The 23051-nt window shown below is 44.6% G+C and overlaps 1 protein-coding gene across 1 annotated transcript; it reads left to right on the forward strand.

Moving 5' to 3' along the window:
- The first annotated feature begins 3702 nt into the window (after nt 1-3702).
- On the forward strand, nt 3703-21942 carry LOC124695949 (DDT domain-containing protein DDB_G0282237-like). The gene is made up of 14 exons (XM_047228748.1): nt 3703-4167; nt 4209-4382; nt 14882-15055; nt 15164-15337; nt 18185-18236; nt 18519-18648; nt 18811-18983; nt 19070-19434; nt 19503-19584; nt 19675-20015; nt 20108-20506; nt 20638-20799; nt 20889-20977; nt 21400-21942. Exons 1-14 carry the CDS (start codon nt 3703-3705, stop codon nt 21548-21550), a joined length of 2931 nt encoding a protein of 976 aa, XP_047084704.1. The 3' UTR covers nt 21551-21942.
- The last annotated feature ends 1109 nt before the right edge of the window (nt 21943-23051 follow it).

The following is a 23051-nucleotide window of genomic DNA, read 5'->3' on the forward strand; positions in this document are numbered from 1 at the left end:
GAGAGCCGCGTCCATGGGCAGGGTGTTGTCGGCGGGGACGAGGTCGTTCAGCGACCTCACAATCGCCTCGCGGATCGCGGCCTCCTCGGTGGTTGCGGCCTCCTCGGCGGTGTGGTCGGTCGCTGCTGCGGCCTCCTGATACGTCCAATTTGCATCATTATTTTATATCATAATTTACTGATATTCATTGATATATTTTATATTTACAGGATGATACTTATGTTATTCCATCTATTTTTCCATGTTTGATAATTATTGGAGAATTAACCACCGGATCCAGCAATCTCCTGGAAAAATGACCGTCAAGGCACCATATTTCTGAAGACCAACAATTTCCAACAAAGATACAGAAAATCATATTTTTCCAGATGACGGAGAAAGCCAGGAGGGGAGGCCGAGATGGGCCACTGGGCTCCAAACCACCCCTAGGCATGGGCCCACCCCAGGCCGCGCCTAGGCATGGTGTGGCCGCCCTGGCCCACTTCTGACGATGCCCCCTCGCGTATTTCAACCCCTCGGGAAACCTAAGATCGGGGGAGCGACCATAGAAATATTCCGCAGCCGCTACGGGGCGAAGAACCAGAGAGAGAAAAAAGCTCTCCGGCAGGCTGAAATCTGCCGAGGAAATTCCTTCCCAGAGAGGGGAGATCATTGTCATCGTCACCGCCATCGAGCTGGACTTCATCGGGATCATCATCACCATCATCTCCACCACCAGCACCATCATCGCCGCCGTCTCCACGCCGTCCCGTTGTAACATCTTGGGTTTGATACTTATCTAGTTCATAGGGGAAACTTTCCCGGTGTTGATTACTCCTTTTAGTTGATGTTATTGAGTGAAACCATTGAATTAAGGTTTATGTCCAGATTGTTATTGATCATTATATCACCTCTGATTATGATCCATATGATGTCTCCTACTATTACTATAACATCATAGAGAGGGGATGGCGGATCTGAGATCTGAGATCTCCGCCGGCGGCGATCGCCGCTGAGTGGGCTGTCTTTCCCTCCTTCCTCGGTCGCCTCCTTGAAGTTCAGCCTCCTCACGATGGTGGGGGCTTCGCCATCTCGATGGCAGGTAAAATTCTGCTCTCTTCTCTCTTCTCGGCCGCTTTCGGCCGACTCGGACTCGGGCTTCCTTTGCATCCGCCCACAGGCGATGCGTCTGGCGCTGCTGAACTCTGATGGGCAGTTGGTTGATGCCCGGTATTTCTCCATGGGCGAGGTTATCGCTGCTGGATCAGTGATCTCCCTCCCTTGCCACAAGGTTCTTGTTGAAGCTGAGTCCCCCGTGGAGGCGCGGCAAACTCGTGTTCCCATGATGCCCCCTTCTCTCGATCTCAAGCCAGGGATTGGGTTGCAAAAGCAGATCTGGCATCGGTTCCGTTGTCCTGTGGCATTCTCTAGGGCTCATAACCGCCATGAATTCTTTCTAGTTGCATCCTTTGGTCGTTCAAAGCATCGTCTTGACCCCTCCATGGTTGCCCTGCTGCTACAAGTCTCTCTGGGAGGTATACCTCAAGATTTTAACGTTATTTTTCTTCGAGATCGCACTTATCGATTTTCAGTCTGCAACAAGGAGGTGGGTTTTTTTTATCAAGAATCTTAAGCATTATAAGTGCTCAGAGTTTGAGGTGTTCTTTGCTATGGGGCAATGGTGGTCCGAACTTTTCTAGAGAATTCTATCTGTGGGAGAAGGAAGAAGAACAGTCATGGACTTCTGTTAGCAGAAAATTTTCGTCTAATGGCAGGAAAACATTTGCTGATGCTGTACGTCAACCTTTGACAGGAGCTAACACTATCCCCCTGGGCAGCCAGCCTCAGGCCAAGCCTGCCACCCCTGTGCAACACAGGATCATTCAGCTCCCCTTCATTCAAGATTTCACTGCCTGGGAGAAGCAGCGTCTCTCTGAAGCCATTCTTGCAGGACTTAGCTATGATCAGATTTTGCAGTGTCTGCGATATGATGATGGTGACCGTCTGGTTGTCTCTCCCCTTGATTCGCTGCAACCTTCACATCAGCGAGATTTACGCACTTTGATTGCTAGTAAACCTTCGGAGGAAATTATTGGGCGTCTTTTTTGGGGTTATGATCTACCAGCCTCTGTCAACGTGCCCTCTACGACAACCGTTCCTATTCAATCTGTGTTTGACAGACTGCTGGCTGCAATTCCGCCGTCGGGCGCGCAAGATTTATTTCAAACTACTCAACAGGCTTCGCACTCAAACAATGCACAGGCCCATTTGGCTCCCACGAGGCCACGATCTTCACGCGCCCGTGTTTCGGCCTTTGACAGACTAAGATATCCATCTGGCCCTGAGCGAATCTCTGCTTTTGATCGTTTGGAGTTTCCGGCCCAACAGTCAGGCCCATCAGTGCAGAAGCCCAAGCCAACGTGTCCTCGGTGCCTCCGGATGGGACACACTCGCTGTAATTGTTGGAATCAGATTATCTGTTATGCTTGTAATAAACCTGGCCACATTAAAGATAATTGTTTTAATGCCAGCAAACGCATCTGGGTTCAAAAGGAAGTCAATTTGCCCTTTAAGGAAGGTCCTGACACTGCTACTTTGGACCTTAACCTTCCGTCTAATGACGACCCCTTGCAGCCGTCGATGGATGATCTTGACTTAACCCTGGCAGTTGGATCTCGGCCACCTGGAACCTTCCCCACCTGCCTGGAGAAAATTAAGGATTTTTCCTCCTTTTCTTTTCTTGGCCTGGGCCTTGCCTCTTCATCTCCCTGGCACCCTGCTGCGCAGCAACACTGTAGCTCCTCGCCGAACTCGCCGCCTGCCGCCGCTACTTCGAGCCAATCTGCGATGGCCAACTTCCCGGTGGATCCTTCTCCGTTCATCCCCGGTCAGTACGAGATCGTGGAGGTAGCCAACCGGCCTCAGCAATGCCGCTACCACCTCGCCCGCCCGGTCACCGCCAAGAACGAGGATGTCGCCATCGCCACCATTGTGCCTAGCTTCCCTGCGCATCAGCCTTTTGCGACTACCAGGTTCTTTCTTCGTTCGCTGATTGAGGATGAGCTCGGCTTCTCACTTGGTATCTCACAGCGCTGTCCTATTGGCTCTGCTTATGTGCGCCTTAGTTCCCCTTCTGATCGAGACTGGCTTGTCAATAATAGTCCTCTTCGGTTCCAAGGCAGGGAAGTCTCTTTCGTTGAGCACAATAAGGGGCTGAACCACCGCGCTTTTACCTATAATAGAGAATGCTGGCTTTTACTGTTAGCTTTTCCCAGTGATATGTGGACTGATGAACACATCAGAGGAGCTGTTAAGGACTTTGGTGCCTTCATTTCTTGGGATAAAGAAGTTAGTACTTATGGTGCTCTTGTTGTTAAAGTTAGAGTGGCTGACTTGCATCACATTCCTCATTCATGTGTTGTCTCCTCTGGCAATGAGTGGGCTGCTGAATCTTGGTCAGTGCCAATTTTTATCCTTAGCCAAAAATTGCTTGGTGGGCTCCCAGCTGATGAAGATATTCCCCTGACGATGGCTCTACTCCACATCCAATGCCCCAGGTCCCCTTTGCACCTGCTGATGAAGCACATGCTGCTCCAGACCAAGCCCAACAGGCTCCACATGGATGGCCACTTTGGCTTCCTGATCAGGTTCAGGCCCAGAATCTAGCTCCTGTCAATGTCAACCTTGCTGGTCAAAATCTTGGCCTTATTGATAATATGATACATGGACCACCTGATCTCGAATGTTATACCTCATAATATCCCTATTGATCTCAATGCTCAGCCACATCAGTTAGATGAAGGGGATTTTCTAGAACTGAATGATTTGATTAATCCTGTTGACCATCTGCCTGGGGAAAATGTTGTGTTTGCTCTAGGTGCTCCTAATGCTCATGTCCAGCCACCTGCTGATGTTGACATGGATCAACCTGATGATTTGCTTAGTGATTTAACTGTTACCATCAGTTCTGCTAATACTCCGTCAGATGAGTCTGGAGCTTCAGTGAATGGGGTAGCTCATCCTCAGCAGCTGCATATTGGGTTGGCACTTGTCCCTGAGCTACCTGTGGACCCAGTGGCAAGCATTTCACCTTGTTATGGATCTGAACAAGCCTCTTTCTTCTATTCCAAAGAAGGTACAATTGCTTGGTCTTCATTCTTCAAGCCTGATGGTGCTTTGGTTAACACGGTTTGCGTTTCTGCTCAATGGGCAGATTTTTACTTGCTAAGCTTTTAACTCCAGAGGACTTTGACTGGGCCAAGAGCCTCCTGCAGTCCAGGATATGGCAGATTGTCAGTGAATTTGATGTGAATAATCCTGCTGCTTCTAGAGCTTTTGCTCTCCCAAGGAATTGTCCTTCTCTAGCCCCACCTGTTTGCTCTCTTTCTGTGGCAACTTTGGAGGTAACCCAGGGGTTCCTCACTCCACAAGCTCCAAGAATTCAAGCTGAAGAACAGTCTTTCTCTACTTCGATTCCGCATCACAAGAAAAAGGGTAAAAATCTTCCCTTAGTTTGCTCTCGAAGTTAGAAGAAGTGCCGGACCGAAGCTTCTCAATAAGGGGTATAGAGCTAAAACTTGCTTTGACAAGAATTGTCTTGCTTGTGCTGCCATTGCTCCCCTGTCAAGAAGTCTCGTTGTGAGAAATTTATGTCACAAGTTTAACATCCAGGATTCCCCCGAGGTGGATGACAAGGATGACAGAGAGAAGAAGATGAACCACCAGTTGTGATAACTAGGAGTGGTCAAGGCAAATCAACTACAGATGATCCCAATGCAAGCAAGCCCAAGAAATCCAGGAAGAAGTGATGCAAGCATGCTTCTTTTTCTGATAGCTATTTTCTTTTGGCCCCTTGTTTTGGGCAGTGTCTATGCTTGCATGATATGTAATGCGATACCAGTATGCTCTACTAGTTTTTATGTTTGGATACTGTTTTTGGGGCTTCCTTGCCAATCTCTGTAATGTTCTGGTTATGATGATGGACCTGGTTATTATGATGGATGGCTTTTTTCTAGTCAATGTTTTATCTGTCAGTGTGTACTTGACTTTACTCCACTAGCTATTCCTGTTTCCAATGAATAAGATCTTTTGGAAAATCTTAAATTGGAATATTAGAGGCCTTAATGACCCCTCTAAATGGACACTTATTTTTGATAAAATTCGTGAAAGTGGATGCCATGTTATTTGCCTGCAAGAGTCTAAGAGGGAGCAAGTGGACCTCACTTTTCTCGTGACAATTCTGCCCACGCAATTTTGACTCTTTTGCTTTTGTACCCTCTGTTGGTCGATCGGGAGGTATAATTACTTGTCTTGGATAGTTCGAGTTTTCACTCGGAGTGGAAGTTTTCCGAATAAATATGCACTTTCGGTCGAATTCCATGCAACAAAGTCCGATGATTATTGGACACTCACAAATATTTATGCTCCATGCACCGACAATGAGCGGATTCGGTTTCTCCAAGTGGATGTACAATATTCATATCCCTTCGAGATGAAAATTACCCGATGATTGGGGATTTTAATCTCATCGGATCCCCTCAAGATAGAAACAGGACTGGGGGTAATATCAATGAGATGCTTCTTTTTAATGAGACTATTAGCCACCTTGGTTTGGTTGACATTCCCCTAAAAGGCGGAAAGTACACATGGAGTAATATGCAACACACTCCACTTGCTTCGGAGGCTAGATTGGTTTTTCTCTTCTCTAGCATGGACACAAGCATTTCCTAACACTATTGCTTGAGCCCCTTGCTATGACTACTTCAGATCATATCCCATGTGTTCTCTCTATCCAGGACATCAATTCCAAAGTCTTGTATTTTTAGGTTTGAGAACAAGTGGCTAAATATGGAGGGTTTTTTGCCTCTAGTTGAAAGGGCATGGACTCAATCTATCCATTATGCTTGATGCGGCCAAGAGGATTACTTGCTAAGTTCAGATGCTTGCGAAAGGACCTCAAGGCTTGGGCTAAGAATCTTTCATCCATCAAGGAAGACATAGCTGATTTAAATTCCCTGATCTCACTTGTGGATGCTATTGAAAATTTCAGAGATTTATCCACTATGGAAAGATCTTTTAGAACTGCTATGAAGCAACATCTGGCAACTCTTTTGCAACAACAGTTAGCCTACTGGAAGCAAAGGGGGAAAATTAAGTGGGTGAATTTGGGAGATGAGAACTCTAGATTCTTTCACTCAATGGCCTCAAGTCAGAAAAATAAAAACCATATTGCTACAATTAAGGACAATTCTGGTGTCCCTGTCAGTGATCATGCTACCAAGGCCACTTTGCTCCTACATGCATACAAGGATAGGCTAGGGCAAACAGAAAACATATCTTCTCTGTCTCCCTTTGCACATTTGCTGAATAATGAAGGGATTGACCTTGCTTTCTTGGAAGCACCCTTCACTCATGATGAAATTGATGCAGTTATTAAGGAGTTTCCAAATAACAAATCTCCAGGGCCTGATGGATTTAATGCTGAGTTTCTTAGAAAATGTTGGCCTATCATTAAAAAGGATTTCTATGATCTGTGTGATCAGTTCCATCAAGGAAACCTTTGTCTCCAGAGTATCAATAGTTGCTTTATTACTCTGGTGCCCAAGAAAGACAATGATGAGACAGTGCATGATTTCAGACCAATCTCTCTCTTAAACTGCACCTTGAAGCTTCTCACCAAGCTGCTGGCCAACAGACTACAAACTGTCATTCAGAGTATTATTCATGAGAATCAATATGGTTTTATAAAATCTAGAACTATTCAAGAGCTGTACGGCTTGGGCCTATGAATACTTACACTTTTGCCATAAAACTAAAAAGAAAACAGTGGCATTTAAGATTGATTTTGAGAAGGCTTTTGATAAGGTCAACCACTCCTTCATTTTGGCAGTTCTTGAGGCAAAGGGTTTTGGCCCTGTTTGGTGCTCCTGGATAAAACAGCTTTTAACCTCTGCAACATCCTCTGTGCTATTGAATGGAATTCCTGGATCATTTTTCCAGTGTAAAAGAGGGGTAAGACAGGGTGATCCCCTCTCCCCTTTGCTTTTTGTTCTAGCTGCTGATGTTCTGCAATCATTGGTTAATGAAGCTTTGAGGGATGGCCTTCTCTGCAGACCTCTGGCCTTGCAATGTTCCACAGACTTTCCTATTTTGCAATATGCTGATGACACCCTTATCATCCTTCAAGCAGATGAGCAACAACTTAGGCATCTACAACAGATACTACAGGTCTTTGGGGATATTTCTGGCTTGAGAGTCAATTACTCTAAGTCTAGTCTTATCCCAATAAATATTGCTGATGAAGAAGTTACAGCTCTTACTGATGCCCTACATTGCCAGCAGGGAAGCCTTCCTTTTACCTACTTGGGACTCCCTCTGAGTACAACCAAGCCTAGAAAAGAATTTTTCATTCCACTAATACAGACTGTCCGGAGGAGATTACCGACTTGTGCTATGTATCTGAATTATGGTAGCAAATTAAGAATGGTTAACTCAGTACTTTCATCTTTACCCATGTTTTACCTTTGTTCTTTAAAGATCTACAAATGGGTTATTGATGAAGTTGATAAGTACAGAAGACACTGTCTATGGAGAGACAAGGATTTACAGAAAAGGAATCCTCCTCTTGCTGCCTGGGATTTGGTATGTCGACCTAAGGATCAAGGTGGACTAGGTGTCCTGAATCTTTCAGTCCAGAATGATTGTTTGTTAATGAAGCATCTGCACAAATTCTATAGAAGAGCTGATCTGCCCTGGGTAAAGATGTCTTGGGAATTATATTATTCCAATTGTCTGCCTCCAGTTAGAACTAGAGAGGTTTCTTTACGGTGGAGAGGCCGTCTGAAGTCGCTGCCCTCCTTCAAAACCCTGGTTGAATGTGATTTTATGCAAGGCAACACTATTCTCCTACGGCAAGACAAATGGACCACTAATATCTTGAAAGATACTTGGCCACACCTTTATTCCTTCTGTAAGGATGAAAACATTTCTATTCAGAAGGCCTTGCTTCTTAATGATTTGGTTGAACTCTTTTACCTTCCTCTCTCTGAAGAGGCTTTGCAGCAATTCCATCTTTTCCAAGCCCTGATTTTGAATCTTGAGCCAACTACTGATTTGGATACTTGGACTGTTCTTGGGAATTCCAGGGCTACTAAAACTTCTGCAGTTTATAAATCTCTCATGAACAAGGGTGGCACTATCCAAGCCTTGAAATGGATGTGGAGTAGTTGTTGTCGGCGAAACATAAGGTCTTCTTACGTCGTCGCTGATCCATAATCGCCTTAATACCGGGGCTATCTTGCAAAGGAAGAATTTCTTCATGGACACTTACTCTTGTGTTATGTGTGGTCAGGATGAATTGGAAACAAGAACTCACTTGTTCTTTCAGTGTCCATTTGCTCAGATGTGTTGGCAATATGTAAGCCCAACTTGGACTCCCCCACAACAGACAGATATTCAAAGCTTCATTACAAGTTTGAAACTATCTCTGAATGTTCCTTTCTTCATGGAGCTGATCATGTTGATCTCGTGGGCTATCCGGACTACTCGCAATGCTTTCATCTTCAAAAGTACTCCACCAAATCTATACAGATGTCGAAGAAAATTCAAGGAGGAAGTCTCGCTGCTTCTTTATAAGACTCCTAGAAAGTCTTATTCTGGCCTCAAACCCTGGGTTGAGAGATTTCAATAGTCACAGATAAGTTTGTTCTTTTTCCTTCTTCTTTCTTTGGGCTTAGGGCCTGCTAGTTAGCTAGCTATTGCTAAACTCTAGCAATATGCTCTCTTTGTACATACTACTTTTTGAAAATTTATAAATATACACAGTGGGGAAACCCACTGATTTACCTCAAAAAAAATCCATATGATGTCTCGTGAGTAGTTCGTTTAGTTTTTGAGGACATAGGAGAAGGCATGATGTTAGTAGTGGAACTATGTTGAGTAATATGCCATGATTTGATAAGTTGTGGTGCTAGCACTCACGTTACTACCACTACAATGCAAAATAGCTATGAATAAATGTCTGGATTTTGTCTAAATCTAGATGTATCTAGATGTATTTAAATTTAAACAAATCTTAAATGTTTATTTATGGACATAGGAAGTACCTCCGTATATTTGTATATAGAAATAGTTGAGATACCTATTTTTAGACCAAGAGAAGTAATATCTTAACACAGATTTATGTACAAGATGTATTTATCATTAATTTTAAGTTCTACTTGTGCAATGATAGTATGATAAGGTACCATACCTCTCTCTTAATCAGTTGTTGTGAAACATTAGCTTCTATTGGCTTCGACTCCGAAAGCACAAATCGAATGTGAATGAAATCTCACTATCTCTCTAACGGTGAGGCAGTGTTCAACGTAACTTTATCATCATATATGTTGCCTTATCTAGTTTTTATTAGGCCAATTTATTTTTTTGCATCTAGAATTTTTCTCGGGATTTTTGTTGAAACTTTCAAGACGTAGCTTTTTTTTTTTGAACAAGGTAGGTCCCGAAGGACCTGGAGCATGCATTATATCGTCGGTGGGAGCACAGTTACATAGAGGATCTCAAGGAAAAGAAAAATTACAACCAAGTCGCTATCTTTTGCACTAAGCACCCTGCAGAGACGCGTAGAAACGCGATCGAGTCCATTGCCGACAGAAGAAGACGCACCGGCGTCGCCGTCGCATCCATCCTCGGGGACGAAACCACTTGAGGACGGAGCAACGCTCCTCGCCACGCCGTAGTCGAAGAACCTCCAACGCTGGAGGAGAAAGCTCGAATCAAGTCCGAGCGCAACAGGGCCAACCCTATGGCCAAGGATAGCGACGGCCAGAGCTAGCCGACGCTTGGAGGCTGTTGCCGAGGTTGCACGCTCCAGACACCTCGAGCGCCGCCTCTGCAAGGTCGTCGCAGTCGCAGACATCCTCTCCTCCTCCTCGCCACCGAGGCCGGCCAAGAGGAGATGAAGGCGAAGCAGGCCACCCAAGCAGAGTTGACGAAGACGCTTATTGAAGCAGGGGCGCGCCGGAGAAGCAGATCTCTTTGTCTTCCACCATGGAAGAACAACAGAGTCTGCCAGCGGCGCCGGCCTGACGCAGCGTCGACACGCCATGCTTGGAGGAGACCCCTGCGTACCTCCAGATGCGCATGTACTGGCATCATCCTTCCTCTTCTCCTCGCCACCATGGCCAGCCAGAGGAGGAAGAGATGGAAGCCCAACACCGCAGATCCAGGGATAGCAGTTGTGGATCTTATGCGTGGAGATCCCTGGGGCGGCAGATCTCGCCGTCTCCGACCACCGGAGCTCGAGAAGATGGAGCCACGAACACAGGCTGTTCAAGATCAGATCCAGAGGATCTTGAACCCTACTCCAAACTACCGGCAAACCGCTGAAAACTAAAAAACTAAGCCTAAAAACTACTCCGACGCGGTCTCCTCTCCATCTCCGACCGGCTATTCCGACGGAGAGGAGGAGGGAGAGGCCCGGCGAGGAGGAGAAAGGGGGCAGGTACTGTAGAGGGTCGAGAGCGGTGGGGAGGGGAAATGAGAGCGGTATTCAAGACGTAGCTTCTGACTTGCTGAAAAAAGGTAACTATCTCACCCGGGAACCAAACATCCCCACTCACGTTACTACCACTACAATGCAAAATATAATCTAGTATTATCATAGTCTTCTCATATTTTATACTACTACCTCCGTCTATAAATAAATGTCTATAAATAAATGCCTGAATTTTGTCTAAATTTAGATGTATCTAAATGCATTTAAATTTAAACAAATCTCAAGCGTCTATTTATGGACATACTCCCTCCGTCAACAAATAAGCGGACATTTAACCTCAAACTTTATCCTTAAAAGAGTGTAATTCTACCTTCCCAATGTAATTTAAAGTAGCAAAAATGGCTTCTCTCTCATCATACAGAAATCAAACCCAATAATATTCACCACATGTTATATCTATTTTATACATGCTTTTAGCTTATTGTAGGTGAATTAATTAAAGAGAAGATATATTGGTTTGCATCTTTCTTCTCAATGTAATTGTCTCTTCGCACGTTCATTTATTTGTGGACGGAGGGAATATGAAGTACCTCTGTATATCCGTATATAGAAAAAATGAGACACCTACTTTTAGATGATGAGAAGTAACACCTTAACACAAATTTATGTACAAAATATATTTATCATTAATTTTAAGTTCTACCGTGCCACGATAATATGATAAGGTACCATACCTCTCTCTTAATCAGTTGTTGTGAACATTAGCTTCTATTAGCTTCGCCTGCGAAAGCACAGATCGAATGTGAAGAAGAGGTGTTGCACCAACCAGTTGATCGTCGACGCGGGTGACAACTGACACGGGACCATACAGACCGAGCCACGCGCACCTACAAGAAGTTCCACGTTTACATTTCGATGCCAAGTCAAAGGATTAGTAAACAATACTTTAGAGAACCAACCTGTGGTTGGATGGTTAGGAGGGCAGTGACACCTCCAACCCACCAGAGTTCAAATCCCAGATTTGACACTTTGGTGTCTCATAAAGGTGAAATATTCTTCAGTGGGAGACGACGTTCCCGTTGACAGCGAGACGCCTGTGGTGACTTCGTCAATCTCAAGATCCGCTGGATCAGTTCTTCGATGCAGTATCTTGGAGAAGAACGACATCAGCGCTGCCACGCTCGCCGGCCTCCACCACCAATGTCGGGCGCTGTCTCTCCTTCTCCCCGCAGTCTCCAATGGATCCCCGCCCATGACTATCTCCCCCGTCCTCACCTAGAACGCGCGCGGCGCGCCTAGGGTTAGCTGCGGCGGCGTGTGCTGCACCGTCGACCGTCTCGGCCCTCCGACCGCCTGCCATCCGCCTGTAGGCCCGCTGCCCGCCCCACCGGCCCTCCACCCCCAGTCCACCATTGGGGACTGTAAGGTAAGCTATGGTCTGGTCACTGTTATTTATTTCCTTTTTTTACTTTCTTCTCCTAACCGTGAGTCATAGTTTAGTTGCAATTGCTCCCGAGAATGAACCGTATGTTCATGTATATGTTCTGTAGACTCTAGTTGTATATGTTTGTGTAATGTAACGTCTAGTTGTAATTGTTGCATGTTGTTTCGTTGTTGCTTATCTCCTCCATCGAAAATGCCTCCTGGAAGAGACAGTGAAGGATCGCACACACGTCCACCGCAGCCGCAGGTGCCATCGCAAGGAAAGAGTGGCGGGAAGCAACTAGTAAGTTCTAAAACCAATTACCATCACCAAAATATCAATGTTTAATTGCTGAAATGTTGCTGGAATATTTTGTAGAGGATCACAAGTGAACCAAAACTGAGTTGGCACATGCTTTTTGGTCTATTTACTTGCTGGAATGTTTTGTGCATCATCAAAACCTAAGAAAAATTGAGTTGGTGCTGTTTTTGAGGTCCATTTAGTTGCTGGAATCTTTTCTATATCATCCAAACTGAAGCAAAATTTCGTTGTACTGAAATTTTGATCCATTTAGTTGCTGGTTAGTTTTCTACATAATCAAAATTGAGTTTGTAGTGCTCTTTTTTGGTATCTTTACTTGCTGCAATGTATTATACAACAACGTAGCTGAGTCTAAATATGTGGTGCAGATTTGACATGCGGTTTATGAAGTGACAAGAGATGGCAACGCGGTCAAGAGAGATGAAATGATGGATCGGTTGTTCTTTTGTGGTTGAAATTCATGTTAAGACTTGTTTGTTTCATTGAGCTGTGACTCATGTTCTATTCGAAGTTGTTGAACTAAGTCTATGTGTTTGTGATGTATGACACTGTGTTGGACTAAGTACATGTGTATGCTACTGTCATCGTTATGTGTCCCTTGTGAAACTTGTTACACTATGTTTGGGACGTATTCATGCTATATTGTTGTTTATATTTGTGAAATGCTACATTTTTAGCATAGGTCATGGAGAATTTTTAATTACATCGAGCCTTCGAGCCGGCTTGCAAGCTTCATCGAGCGGGCTTGTCGAGCCTCGAGCCTTGATTCCATGTTTTAGGCTTGGCTTGCCTGCCCTTCGAGCCAAGTCGAGCCCGAGCCAAGCCTCAACGAGCCCAAGCCGAGCCTCGAGCCTCGAGCTTCAAGTCCACCCCTACCTCGCGGTGCTATTATGTGCTCAGCTATGGGAGCGTTTGGTAGCCTGCATCCCCCTTGACTCGCATGGGGCGAGAAAATTTCGGCCCGTTTGGATGCCTGGGCCGAGCCGCGTTGTTGCATAAACCGGTTCTCAAAGCACCCCTGGGACAGGCCCTGGAGGAACGCCCAGAATGGCAGTTTCTCCGGGCCCAGGCCCGTTGCGGCCACAAGGCTGCACGCGTGGGGAAGGGAGGCAGAGACGCCGCGTCCCTTCGGGAACACGCGCCATAATTAGCCTCACCGCTCCCATCTCCTTTGTCTCACTCGCGACCGCACTCTCACCTTCCCCAAACTGTCACATCACCTGGCGGTTCCCCTCCCGCTGACCAATCCGCCGCACCGCCGCACGGAGGAGCACCGCTACCGGAGGAGGAGATGTCGGCGATGAGGACCTCGACATCGGCCGCAATCTGGTCCGCAGTCCTCATCGGCATCTCGTCTTCGCCCGTGACCTCGAGCTCGTCCTCGGCCGGAAGAATGGCGGCAACGACCCCTCCTTCTCACCTACGTCGTTTTGTTCAAACATGCCATTCTGGGGCATTTACGACGACATGCACATTAGATCTGCTAGGGTTTCCGTTAGGAGAGCGGTCGGATTGACGATTTGCAAGGTGTTCGTCCCCATTTCTTGTCCAGTTCTTGCAATTCACGGTCACGATTTGCTTAAATCTGTTATTATAGTGTCAGATTACGGTAGATCCTTCATAGATCGGGGTTTGGATAGGTGAAACTGGCATATTTTACTGTGCATGCAAAGAGGGGAAGGGTTTTTTGTGCTGGGGTTTACCTTGTTGTCATTGTTGTATGAAAAGTTGAGCCGAGCCGCGATAGTTTGTTCAGATGCAAGAGGAGTGGGAGGACTTGAAGAAGGAAGTTGCAATGCTCAAGAATATGCAGCAAACACAAACACAAGTGATGAGGGCTAAGAAACATAAATGGGAGGGAGAAAAACAGGCTTTGAAGGCTGAGAAGAGAAAGTTAGAGTATGACATATACGATCTGCTTCAAGTGAACTTTACAATCAAGGACAAGCTCAAGAGGATCAGGGCTACTTATGCGGAGTGATGAATGTGATGTAGACGTACTGTATGAGAATTTTTAATGTGACATAAGTACAATTTGTAATGTACCCTAAGTACCACTCGTAATGTACTCAATTTGAAGTGCCAATTGTGTTATTTCTTTATTGAACTAGGCCAATGATTATACCCTGGGATCATAGTATGAGGAGATGATTGATCAGAACCTATGACATGACTTAACATGACCAAGCCATTGGTTCTGTTCAAACATCTCCTACATATGTCCTCATTGTACGAGGCCTCTGATACTCTGCTATGCATGTTTTTGCTTCTTCAGTTCTGAATTGACCAATGATTCAACTATGCCACAACGATAGGCATGATGCTGCCCTCAAACTTAGTCATGTGTGCCGTATTACTGGCACACTAGACTTAGTTTGGGGACAGTCCCTCTGCCTGCCGTGTGATCCAACATATGAGACCTCGTTTTGGTATATCTGGTGCATTGGTCAATGATTCAACAAAGAAACAATGGAAGGCTAGGTGGTGGCCTCAAACTTAGTCATGTGTGCCACTATCGTAGCACACTACACTTAGTTTGTGGCCACTCCCTATGTCTGTCGTGTGACCAACTGTATGAGGCCTTACTAATGTTACCAATGTCCATTTTCATCTACACTACTTGTGAGCACGCACACCTCTAATTGCTTCTGTTCTTCTGGCAGACTGAGAAGATCATGCTTGGGTCACCTGCTGAGGTTCCCGGCGAGGGACCGGCGAAGAGGCGTCGTGGAAGGTCGGCTAAGGTCGGCCACTTCCACGACGAGCCAGGGCTGGACCACTTCCTCAAAATCATCTTCAAGCCCACCTTCGGCCGCCTCATTATCCCTAAAGCTTTCGTCAAGTGGTTCGGAGAAATCTCTTCCAACATCATCGTCACCACCAACACCGGGTGCAACTGGAGGATGACTACGAGGAGAGAAGGCGATGATGCATTCATCGACCAGGGATGGTCGACCTTCGCCATCGCCCATCAGCTCAAGGTAGGCCAGTTCGTCACCTTCAGAAGGGTGTCCTCCTTGAAGTACAGAGTGGTCATCTTCGACCACACCTGCACTGAGGTGGTCAGCAGGTGCCCGTACCATGGCGATGACATCAGGTGCGTCGTCTCCGACCACCATGTATGAAGCTAACCTGGTGCCATGTCCTGTTTAGTTGCTGCTCCTGTCTAGTGTGTTGAACTATGATCCTGTCAGCCGTCTCCAAAACTATGATCGTGTGTGCAAAATATTGTGCCGTCTATGATCACTGCTAAGTTATATGTCGTCTATGATTGTGTTCTTACTTGTTCTTACGTGTGTTGTTGATCGCTGGTAACCTCACCACTGAAGGGAAGAGGTAACCAGAACCGGATTATGGGTTGCAACCAAACAGCAGGGGCGCCATTTTGGGCTGTTACAAGGCCTGAAAACCGACCTACCAAACGGCCAAAGTCCAAATCTCCACGGGACCGAAAAATCTTCGTGCAGGCCACCAAACAAAGTCGCTTTTATGGCCCATGGCTCGTCTTGAACGCGCAGGGGCTCCTTCCCGCCGCGCCAGTGATGCAGGAAATCGGCCCTGACAACCAAACGCGCCCTATGCCTATCCAGAAGATAAGGCTAGCTATAATGTTAGTATCTTAGCTAATATCATGCACATTGGTTCCACAAAAAAGCTGACGTGGCAGCTAATTAAAGAGGTGAGAGAAGATTAGAGTAACATAGGTGGATACCGTATCATAACACATATCATGAGAAAAATTAATACCAAAAAAAATCTTTTACACAAATTTGCATCGAGATTTAAAACATAATAAATATAACAAAACTATGATACTACTTCATGATAAAAAATAGTAGGCCCTACTAGTACTGTACGTCTGTTCAGAAATCCAAGGGGGTAGATGTATAGATATAGACAATATAAATAATCGATGGCGGAGACTAGGAGTTTCCAAACTTCTTATATCACATCAAATAAAATATTTTTCAATCAATATTAATAATGTGCTTATGATTGCTACTCTCTTCCACCATGAATAAAGTCCACATCGGTTTCGTGTCAAACTTTAACTCAAGATTTAGGTACCCACATATAATTATATGTCATCCGCAAAATATATCATTGTAAAGTCCATCGAAACAAGCATCCGATGGTATAGTTCTGAATGACATGCAACTAATAATTGGCGGGCCCAAGTATTAGTTAAAGTTTGCCTCTGAAAACAAATTAACATTGTACTCTAGGATAAAGGGAGACTACTCACAATGGCACTATCATAAGTAGTATCATGCACTGCATACATGCAAAATACTGATGTGTCATATCAATCAATGATTAAATAGATGATAGTGGTATCACCGTATTATAGCACGTAGAAGTAGAAAAATTAATGCAAACACATCTTGTACACACTTTTGTATTAAGATTCTACAAATCATTAAATACATGTAACATATGATACTACTACATAATACTATTCATTGTGAAGATAATATCGTACACTAGTATCATATGCATGATACTACTATATGATACTCCCCATTGTGATTAGTCTGGAGATAGTATCATATACAAGTATCATATGCATGATACTAGTACATAATACTTACCACTATGACCAACCTAATGAAGCGAGTTCTAGCTATTGGCGTGTACAAAGTTCACGCCAAAATGAAAACCCTTGTATTCCGGAGTAGTGTTTGGATTACGAGGATATATGCTCTCTTTATCTTAAAATATATTTTGTATATATTTTAAATCTTTTTTAAATGAAATAAAAAACCGCACACACATCTTCATGTGTTACACACTTACAATGTCTTTTCATGAAAGATCTAGTTATTGTGTGGTGTATATAAAGAAGGAAAAAAAATGGTGCTAAAAATAAGTCTTTCACAAGAAAATTTCCCCTTTTTTTTTTGGCATAGATCACAAAAAATATCATTTTTTACGAAACTTAACAAAAGGATATATATTGTGTAAATGTACATGTAGAATTTTTTATTAAAGAATTGAATGTATGTAGTAGTTTTTTAGAGAAGCATACATCCGTGAACCAAATTGAATTTCCGCTTTTATGCTCACAAGGCAATCTGTTGGGCACGACGAGGTGCACGGGATGATGGCGTGCTGTGCAGGATTGTGCTAACCGATTGTTTTTTTTTTTTTGTTTTTTTAAAAAAAGAAAGACGAACCTGCCCAAACCAAATCAGAATTGGAGCGCTAAGAAATGATGAAAATTTGGAGACGAGGGCGCCAAACGATTGACACCTGGGCTGGAGCTTTGGAGATTTCCAGACTGGGCAACCGCTCTTCCCCCAAAATTTCCCACCATTCCGTCCCACCTCCGCGCTTCTTTTTCACTCCTCCGCTTCCTTCTTTTCCCCTCAAAACGCGAATCCAAAACGAGAGCGCCAAACAAATCGAATACCCTCCCTCCATCTCGCCCGCCCCGCCACGATCCGGGGGTCCTCGTCCCCGCCGCCACCGCGCGTCTACCGAGCAGCATAGCCGGGCTCCTCCGCCTGGCGCGGGCTCCCCGACGACACCCGCCTCGACCGCTCCCGTATCCCGTACCCGCGGCGGACCATCCCGGTGAGATCCGCGGTTCCTAGTGCTTTTATTTGTTTGTTTTCCGTGCGCCCCTGATCCGTTGCGTGCGCCTACCCGGCTCGGTCTCCGCAAATGGCGGCGGGGGCGGCCGGGCAGGCAGGCGGTGCCGCCGTAGCGAGTGGAGGGGATTTGTCTGCCAAGACGCCGGTCTTGGAAACATTGCACACGGGGCGTCGATTCGAGAAAAAACTTTTGGTGTCGGAGTCCGTATGTGATTTCTTCAGTCTTGGATTTCGAGGCGCTGCAGCCATTTCGTGAGCTTACTTACGGGTCACCAAAGTAACGCGTCACGTTCCTCATTTGGAGCAAGTAAGTGCTTCAGAGGAAGCAACCGGGGCTTGTGTGCTTAGTCATTCTGCGTGCCTCTGCAGAATGCTCACCGTCTTGCTGTGCTCAACTCTAGGTGTAGATCAATGTCTGATGGTCTGAATTTGCTGCTTGGACTGCCACACAAGATAAACTAGTTAGATTAGATTGCCTTCTATACTATGGTTGGGTATGATAGTCGGGTGTCCTATGTGCCAGCTTATCGCATGCACTACGATCTTTCTTAATTTTATCTCCACACGCTGCTGCCTGATTGATTTTACTAGTACCCTAGATTCTTTCTCCAGTGCACCACGACTCCTACAGACACCTTGATTTATACCCTACCTATGTGTTAGCTTGTTAGAGTCATACTAATTGTGCTTTCTTATCGTGTAGGATCGGTCACAGGTCCAATGCCTCTCCTCAACAAGAAACCTTTCTCCCTACTGGAGCCCCCAAAGGACTTGGACCCTGAGCAGACGGTTTTCCAAATTCGCTTCACCAAGGAGATATTCCTAGATTACCAGTATCCTCTTTCATGACAGCTTAATTCATCTTTGGTTTTCATCTGTTTAGAAAATAGTAACCCTTGTTGCTGTTTACGCCTTTTACATTTGCACTGGAATATGTCAACCCTGATGTTGGTTCCAAACTTCCAATGCTTCTGCCCTTAACAATTGGTCACCAGAGAATATGTTAAGAGGCTGAACCTTTATCGCCAGAGAGTTTGGACATGTAAGGTGTCTGGGAAATCCAGCTTGACTTTTGAAGAAGCTTTGGTGTCTGAGCACCAGGCGATGGAGAAGGCTCAGAACTTACCGACAGAGATAATGGCTCATGTTCTCAGGATGACTCAGTACAGTAAGTTCAAATATTTCTGGATGATTTTGTGCAAATGCTTCACTTGGTTAGAATGACACAATATTTCGTGTCACCTTTTCTTTCAGGCACCCTTGGCCTAGTTGAGCTTGTCAACAAGATATATGTTGCTCTCCAGGAAGATGTATTTGAAGGAATAGAGTTGCATGCTAAAAAGGATGATGCTGAGGCTCCCTGCAAGATTTTGAAGATTTTAGATTCTGGTGACACAAAGTTGTATGAGGTGGGCTGGATTCGCCAAGGCAAGAGCAAGACTGTGATCAACACGTCAGTAGTCAAAGCTACAGATCTCATTCGCCGCAGGGCGCCTGTTAGTAGGAATATTCTGAAGCTTTTGATCCGGGATTCAACATCACATGGTACCCCATGGATTCTACATGAACATCTTGCCAAGAAATATGGCATATCCATGGAGCCCCCTAATGACATAATGGTAAGCATTCTCTTGCGTATATACTTCTCATGTATGTTATAATACTGAAACTAGCTTTCTTCTTCTAGTATGGTGAAGGTTTGCAAAAGAAAGGGAGGAAAAGGCATGACTGTGTAACTACTGAAGATGGGAGAAAGAAGTCCAAGAGAGGTGATTCAGTTGAACTTGCACCATCTGCTGTAATAATTTTGTTAGCAGGTTTTTGACATTCGCCCTTGCTGATTTTTGTATGTTTGCCAGACGAGGGACATGCATCTGTGCCAATTAAGTACCCAATAGATGATCTCTTAGTAAGCCCTGCTGCAGATGATCCTGCTTTGTTGAAGAGACCTCCTCTGGTTACAGATTTTGGGATACCAAGAAATTCTGTGGGGGATTTACTTATGGTATGGGACTTCTGCTTATCTTTTGGAAGGGTTCTGAATCTGTACCCGTTTTCACTAGCAGATCTGGAGAATGCAATTTGCCACAAAGAAAGCAATGTTCTTATTGTGGAAATACATTCAGCACTGTTCCGTTTGCTTATTGAGGATGACAGTGATTATTTTACAGCTCCGCAGACCAACAAAAGGAAACCAAAGGTTTTCCTTTTACCTGTTAAATTAGCCTTGTCTCGCTACCTTTCCATCCACTGAATATACCTAATTTCTTCTATTTGTATGCTCCTCTGCAGTTAAGTTCAGAAAAATGGGCTGAATATCTTAGTTTTTTCTTGGAGAAGACAGAGATTGAAGAACTCTCCTGTAACTCTGGGGCTGTAAGAAGGGGTTACTATGGTTCTATAGATGTTGACATAAAACTTAAGATTCTCCAGGAACTAGTCGAAGAAGCTATTGCAACTGATGCTATAAGAGAGAAACTAAGTGAGCGGCTGGAGCAGCAACAGGCTCTTGTTGCAACAAAAAGAGAGATTGCCAGAAAGGAGAGAGAAGAGAAAAACAAAAACAGTAAAGATGAGAACAATGATGTTGTACAAGATGGCAACGAGTGTGTTGATGAGCAGCGTAAGGGGAAAGAAGAAAGCGATAAGAGAGATGTTTCCGCAAGCAAGGCGGAAAGAAAATTGCATCTGGTGAGCACCTGACTCCAGTTTACTCATGTGTGAATGCATCTCTCTATGGATTTAACATGTTTCATTGTCACTGACTGCTATTTATACCGAGTTTAGCTACTGTGCTTATCAAATCTGAAATATATTTGTAGGTGCGACACCTTGAAACTGAGAAGGCAAAATTATCCATCCGTGCCAGCCCTCTTGGGAAAGACAGAAACTATAATAGGTACTGGTTTTTCAAACGTGAAGGAAGGCTTTTTGTTGAAAGTGCAGATTGCAAAGAATGGGGATACTACAGCATGAAGGAAGAGGTAATTGCTATTGCTCTGACTGTTAAGAGAGTTTGTTAAGGCTTTCGGTAGCTATGGTTGTTTAACTATATGCTAATTTTGAATGACAGCTTGATGTGCTCATGAGCTCACTAAATGTGAAAGGTATACGAGAGAGAGCTCTCAAAGTGCAGCTGGAGAAGTTCTATAATAGCATAAGGTACATAGATTATGATCTTTACAACTGGTTACTGTTGGGTTTCTTTTTTTGTTGGTTGCAGAAAAGGTACTTATATGGTAGAAGCAAACATCGTTGCCTTCATTATGTCTTTTCTCTCCAAATGGCTATTTGCCCTCTTGTTATAGTTAGTGCACATGTTCTATTATAACTGGAAAGAACATGGGTTCATCTCATAAGCCACCTACTTTGTTTCCTTGATTATGGAAGACTTCTTCCAAAGCTTTGATGTTCAGTTGTCTAGTGCTAGAAGGTCCACAATGATTTGATTCTGATCATCCAATAATCTTGTTACAGACTTGCAATCTTACATCATTTACACTCAGTAATAGCAAAATGGACATGGCACTGTTGCCATTTCATCAATGAAGTGTCGACTAACCCTTTTTCTCTACATGTTGCAGCAATGCGCTAGAGAAGCGATTGAAAGAGATCACTCACAAAATATCACTCGAGGAGGCTGTGCTGCGCCGTTCCACCCGTGTTCGAGCTCAGCCAAGGGACAGCCCTTCCATGGCGTTCCTGAAGTACGTCAACAAATGGAACGAACACTAAGCTATTGGATGACATTGTTTGCGCTAGGAGATTATGATGGCCTCGTGGGGCGTTCTCTGTGATCTGCATTCCCCGTGGCTGCTCCTGGAGGCTGGAGACTTGGTCACCCAGCCACCTTGGGATCTTGGTTTGCAAGATTGCAGAGTGCACAATGGGAGGACTTATTTCTGCCTCCCGCTGGAGCTAGTACTCCCTCTAGAGCTAGCATTTGAAATATATCCTTCTTAGAGCAATGTATCTTAGCTGTAATAAGAGAATATGGTACTAGAGCATTAGGTAGGAATATGTATGCTGTTTTTTTTATGTTAATCTTATATGTCACCAGGGCACGCTTCTCTGGGTGTAATTTTGCTTTTGGCAAAGATCGCAAGGGAATGCGGTAGTTTCTTTTTATTTCTGGAACAAAGAATGTAGTAACAGTCTGTCCCTTGACTTCAAGGGCAAACGTGTCTTCATCCAAGTCCCCAAGGTTACTATCTCTGTTCTATAATTCTTGCTGTGGTTTTATTTTAAATTTGTCATTGACCCTCTTCAACAGATCTTTGAATTGGCCACCCAACACGATCTTCTACACAAGATTAGAGGAAGAGGAAACATCATTAGAACTTCTATATATGGATCATGTGGTGGCTTTTGTGGCTCCCTACAAAGAGGAAATTACAAATCGAGGTCACTGGCCTGACACATTTCCAAAAGAGCTTGATGGTGCCAATAAAATGTCATAACATATATCTTGGTGAGGTGCTTCGTGACTTGCCGGTGATCTATGCATCCTTCCTAAGTCGTTTGGTATCCATCATTTGGGTATGGAATCTTGGAATTCATTTTGGAATTCCCTAGGTGGACTGTTTGGTTGTCACAGAATTGGGCAGTCATTTCATTTAGAAAATCTAGCAAAATGATGCCATAGGTAAACACAATTCCAAGCTGAGATCTATCATTTGTGTTTCTCTACCAAAGCCATTTACAAATTTAATATTGAATTCTGCTGTCACTTGCAATTCCTGTGGCAATCAAACAAGTATCCATTTTTGAAATTATAATGTAAATGAAATGTATTCATTTCAAAATGCTACAAACAAAATGAAAGCCTAACTTTCAAACAACTTCAAAAGTATTTAGGCATCCATCCCTCCGTGCGGTAAATAAAGAGGGTCGATTTCTAACCGCTTGAGGATAAAATAGCTGGAAAGCTAGTCACTTGGGATGAGGGGAAATATCCATGTGACGGGCCAGGTGACTCTTATCAAATCTGTGCTCACCACACAAGCAATCTTCCACCTCACCCCGCTGATCATCCCTTCGGGTTATCTTGCTACCATGAATAGAATTAAGCGTGTCCTTTTGTGGCTGAAACTAGGGAGGTTTCTGTGATGAATGTAAGTTGAAATGGGAGCCGGCGTGTAGGCCTACAAATCCTCCGCCATCGCCTCCATCTCCACCTCCGCCTTCACCTCTCATGTTCGAGTTTGACTACGACGACGATGAGGACGACGTCATG

Source organism: Lolium rigidum, chromosome 3 (assembly GCF_022539505.1).
Source record: "Lolium rigidum isolate FL_2022 chromosome 3, APGP_CSIRO_Lrig_0.1, whole genome shotgun sequence".
NCBI lineage: Eukaryota > Viridiplantae > Streptophyta > Magnoliopsida > Poales > Poaceae > Lolium > Lolium rigidum.

Bases quoted from the DNA above. Each gene is read 5' to 3' on its own strand.
- LOC124695949 (XM_047228748.1), top strand. From the start codon at position 3,703: ATGGACCACCTGATCTCGAATGTTATACCTCATAATATCCCTATTGAT. The intron at 4,168-4,208 runs GTTTGCGTTTCT...TTACTTGCTAAG, and splicing joins ATGGTGCTTTGGTTAACACG to CTTTTAACTCCAGAGGACTT. The intron at 15,056-15,163 runs GTCAAGTGGTTC...TTCATCGACCAG, and splicing joins TCATTATCCCTAAAGCTTTC to GGATGGTCGACCTTCGCCAT.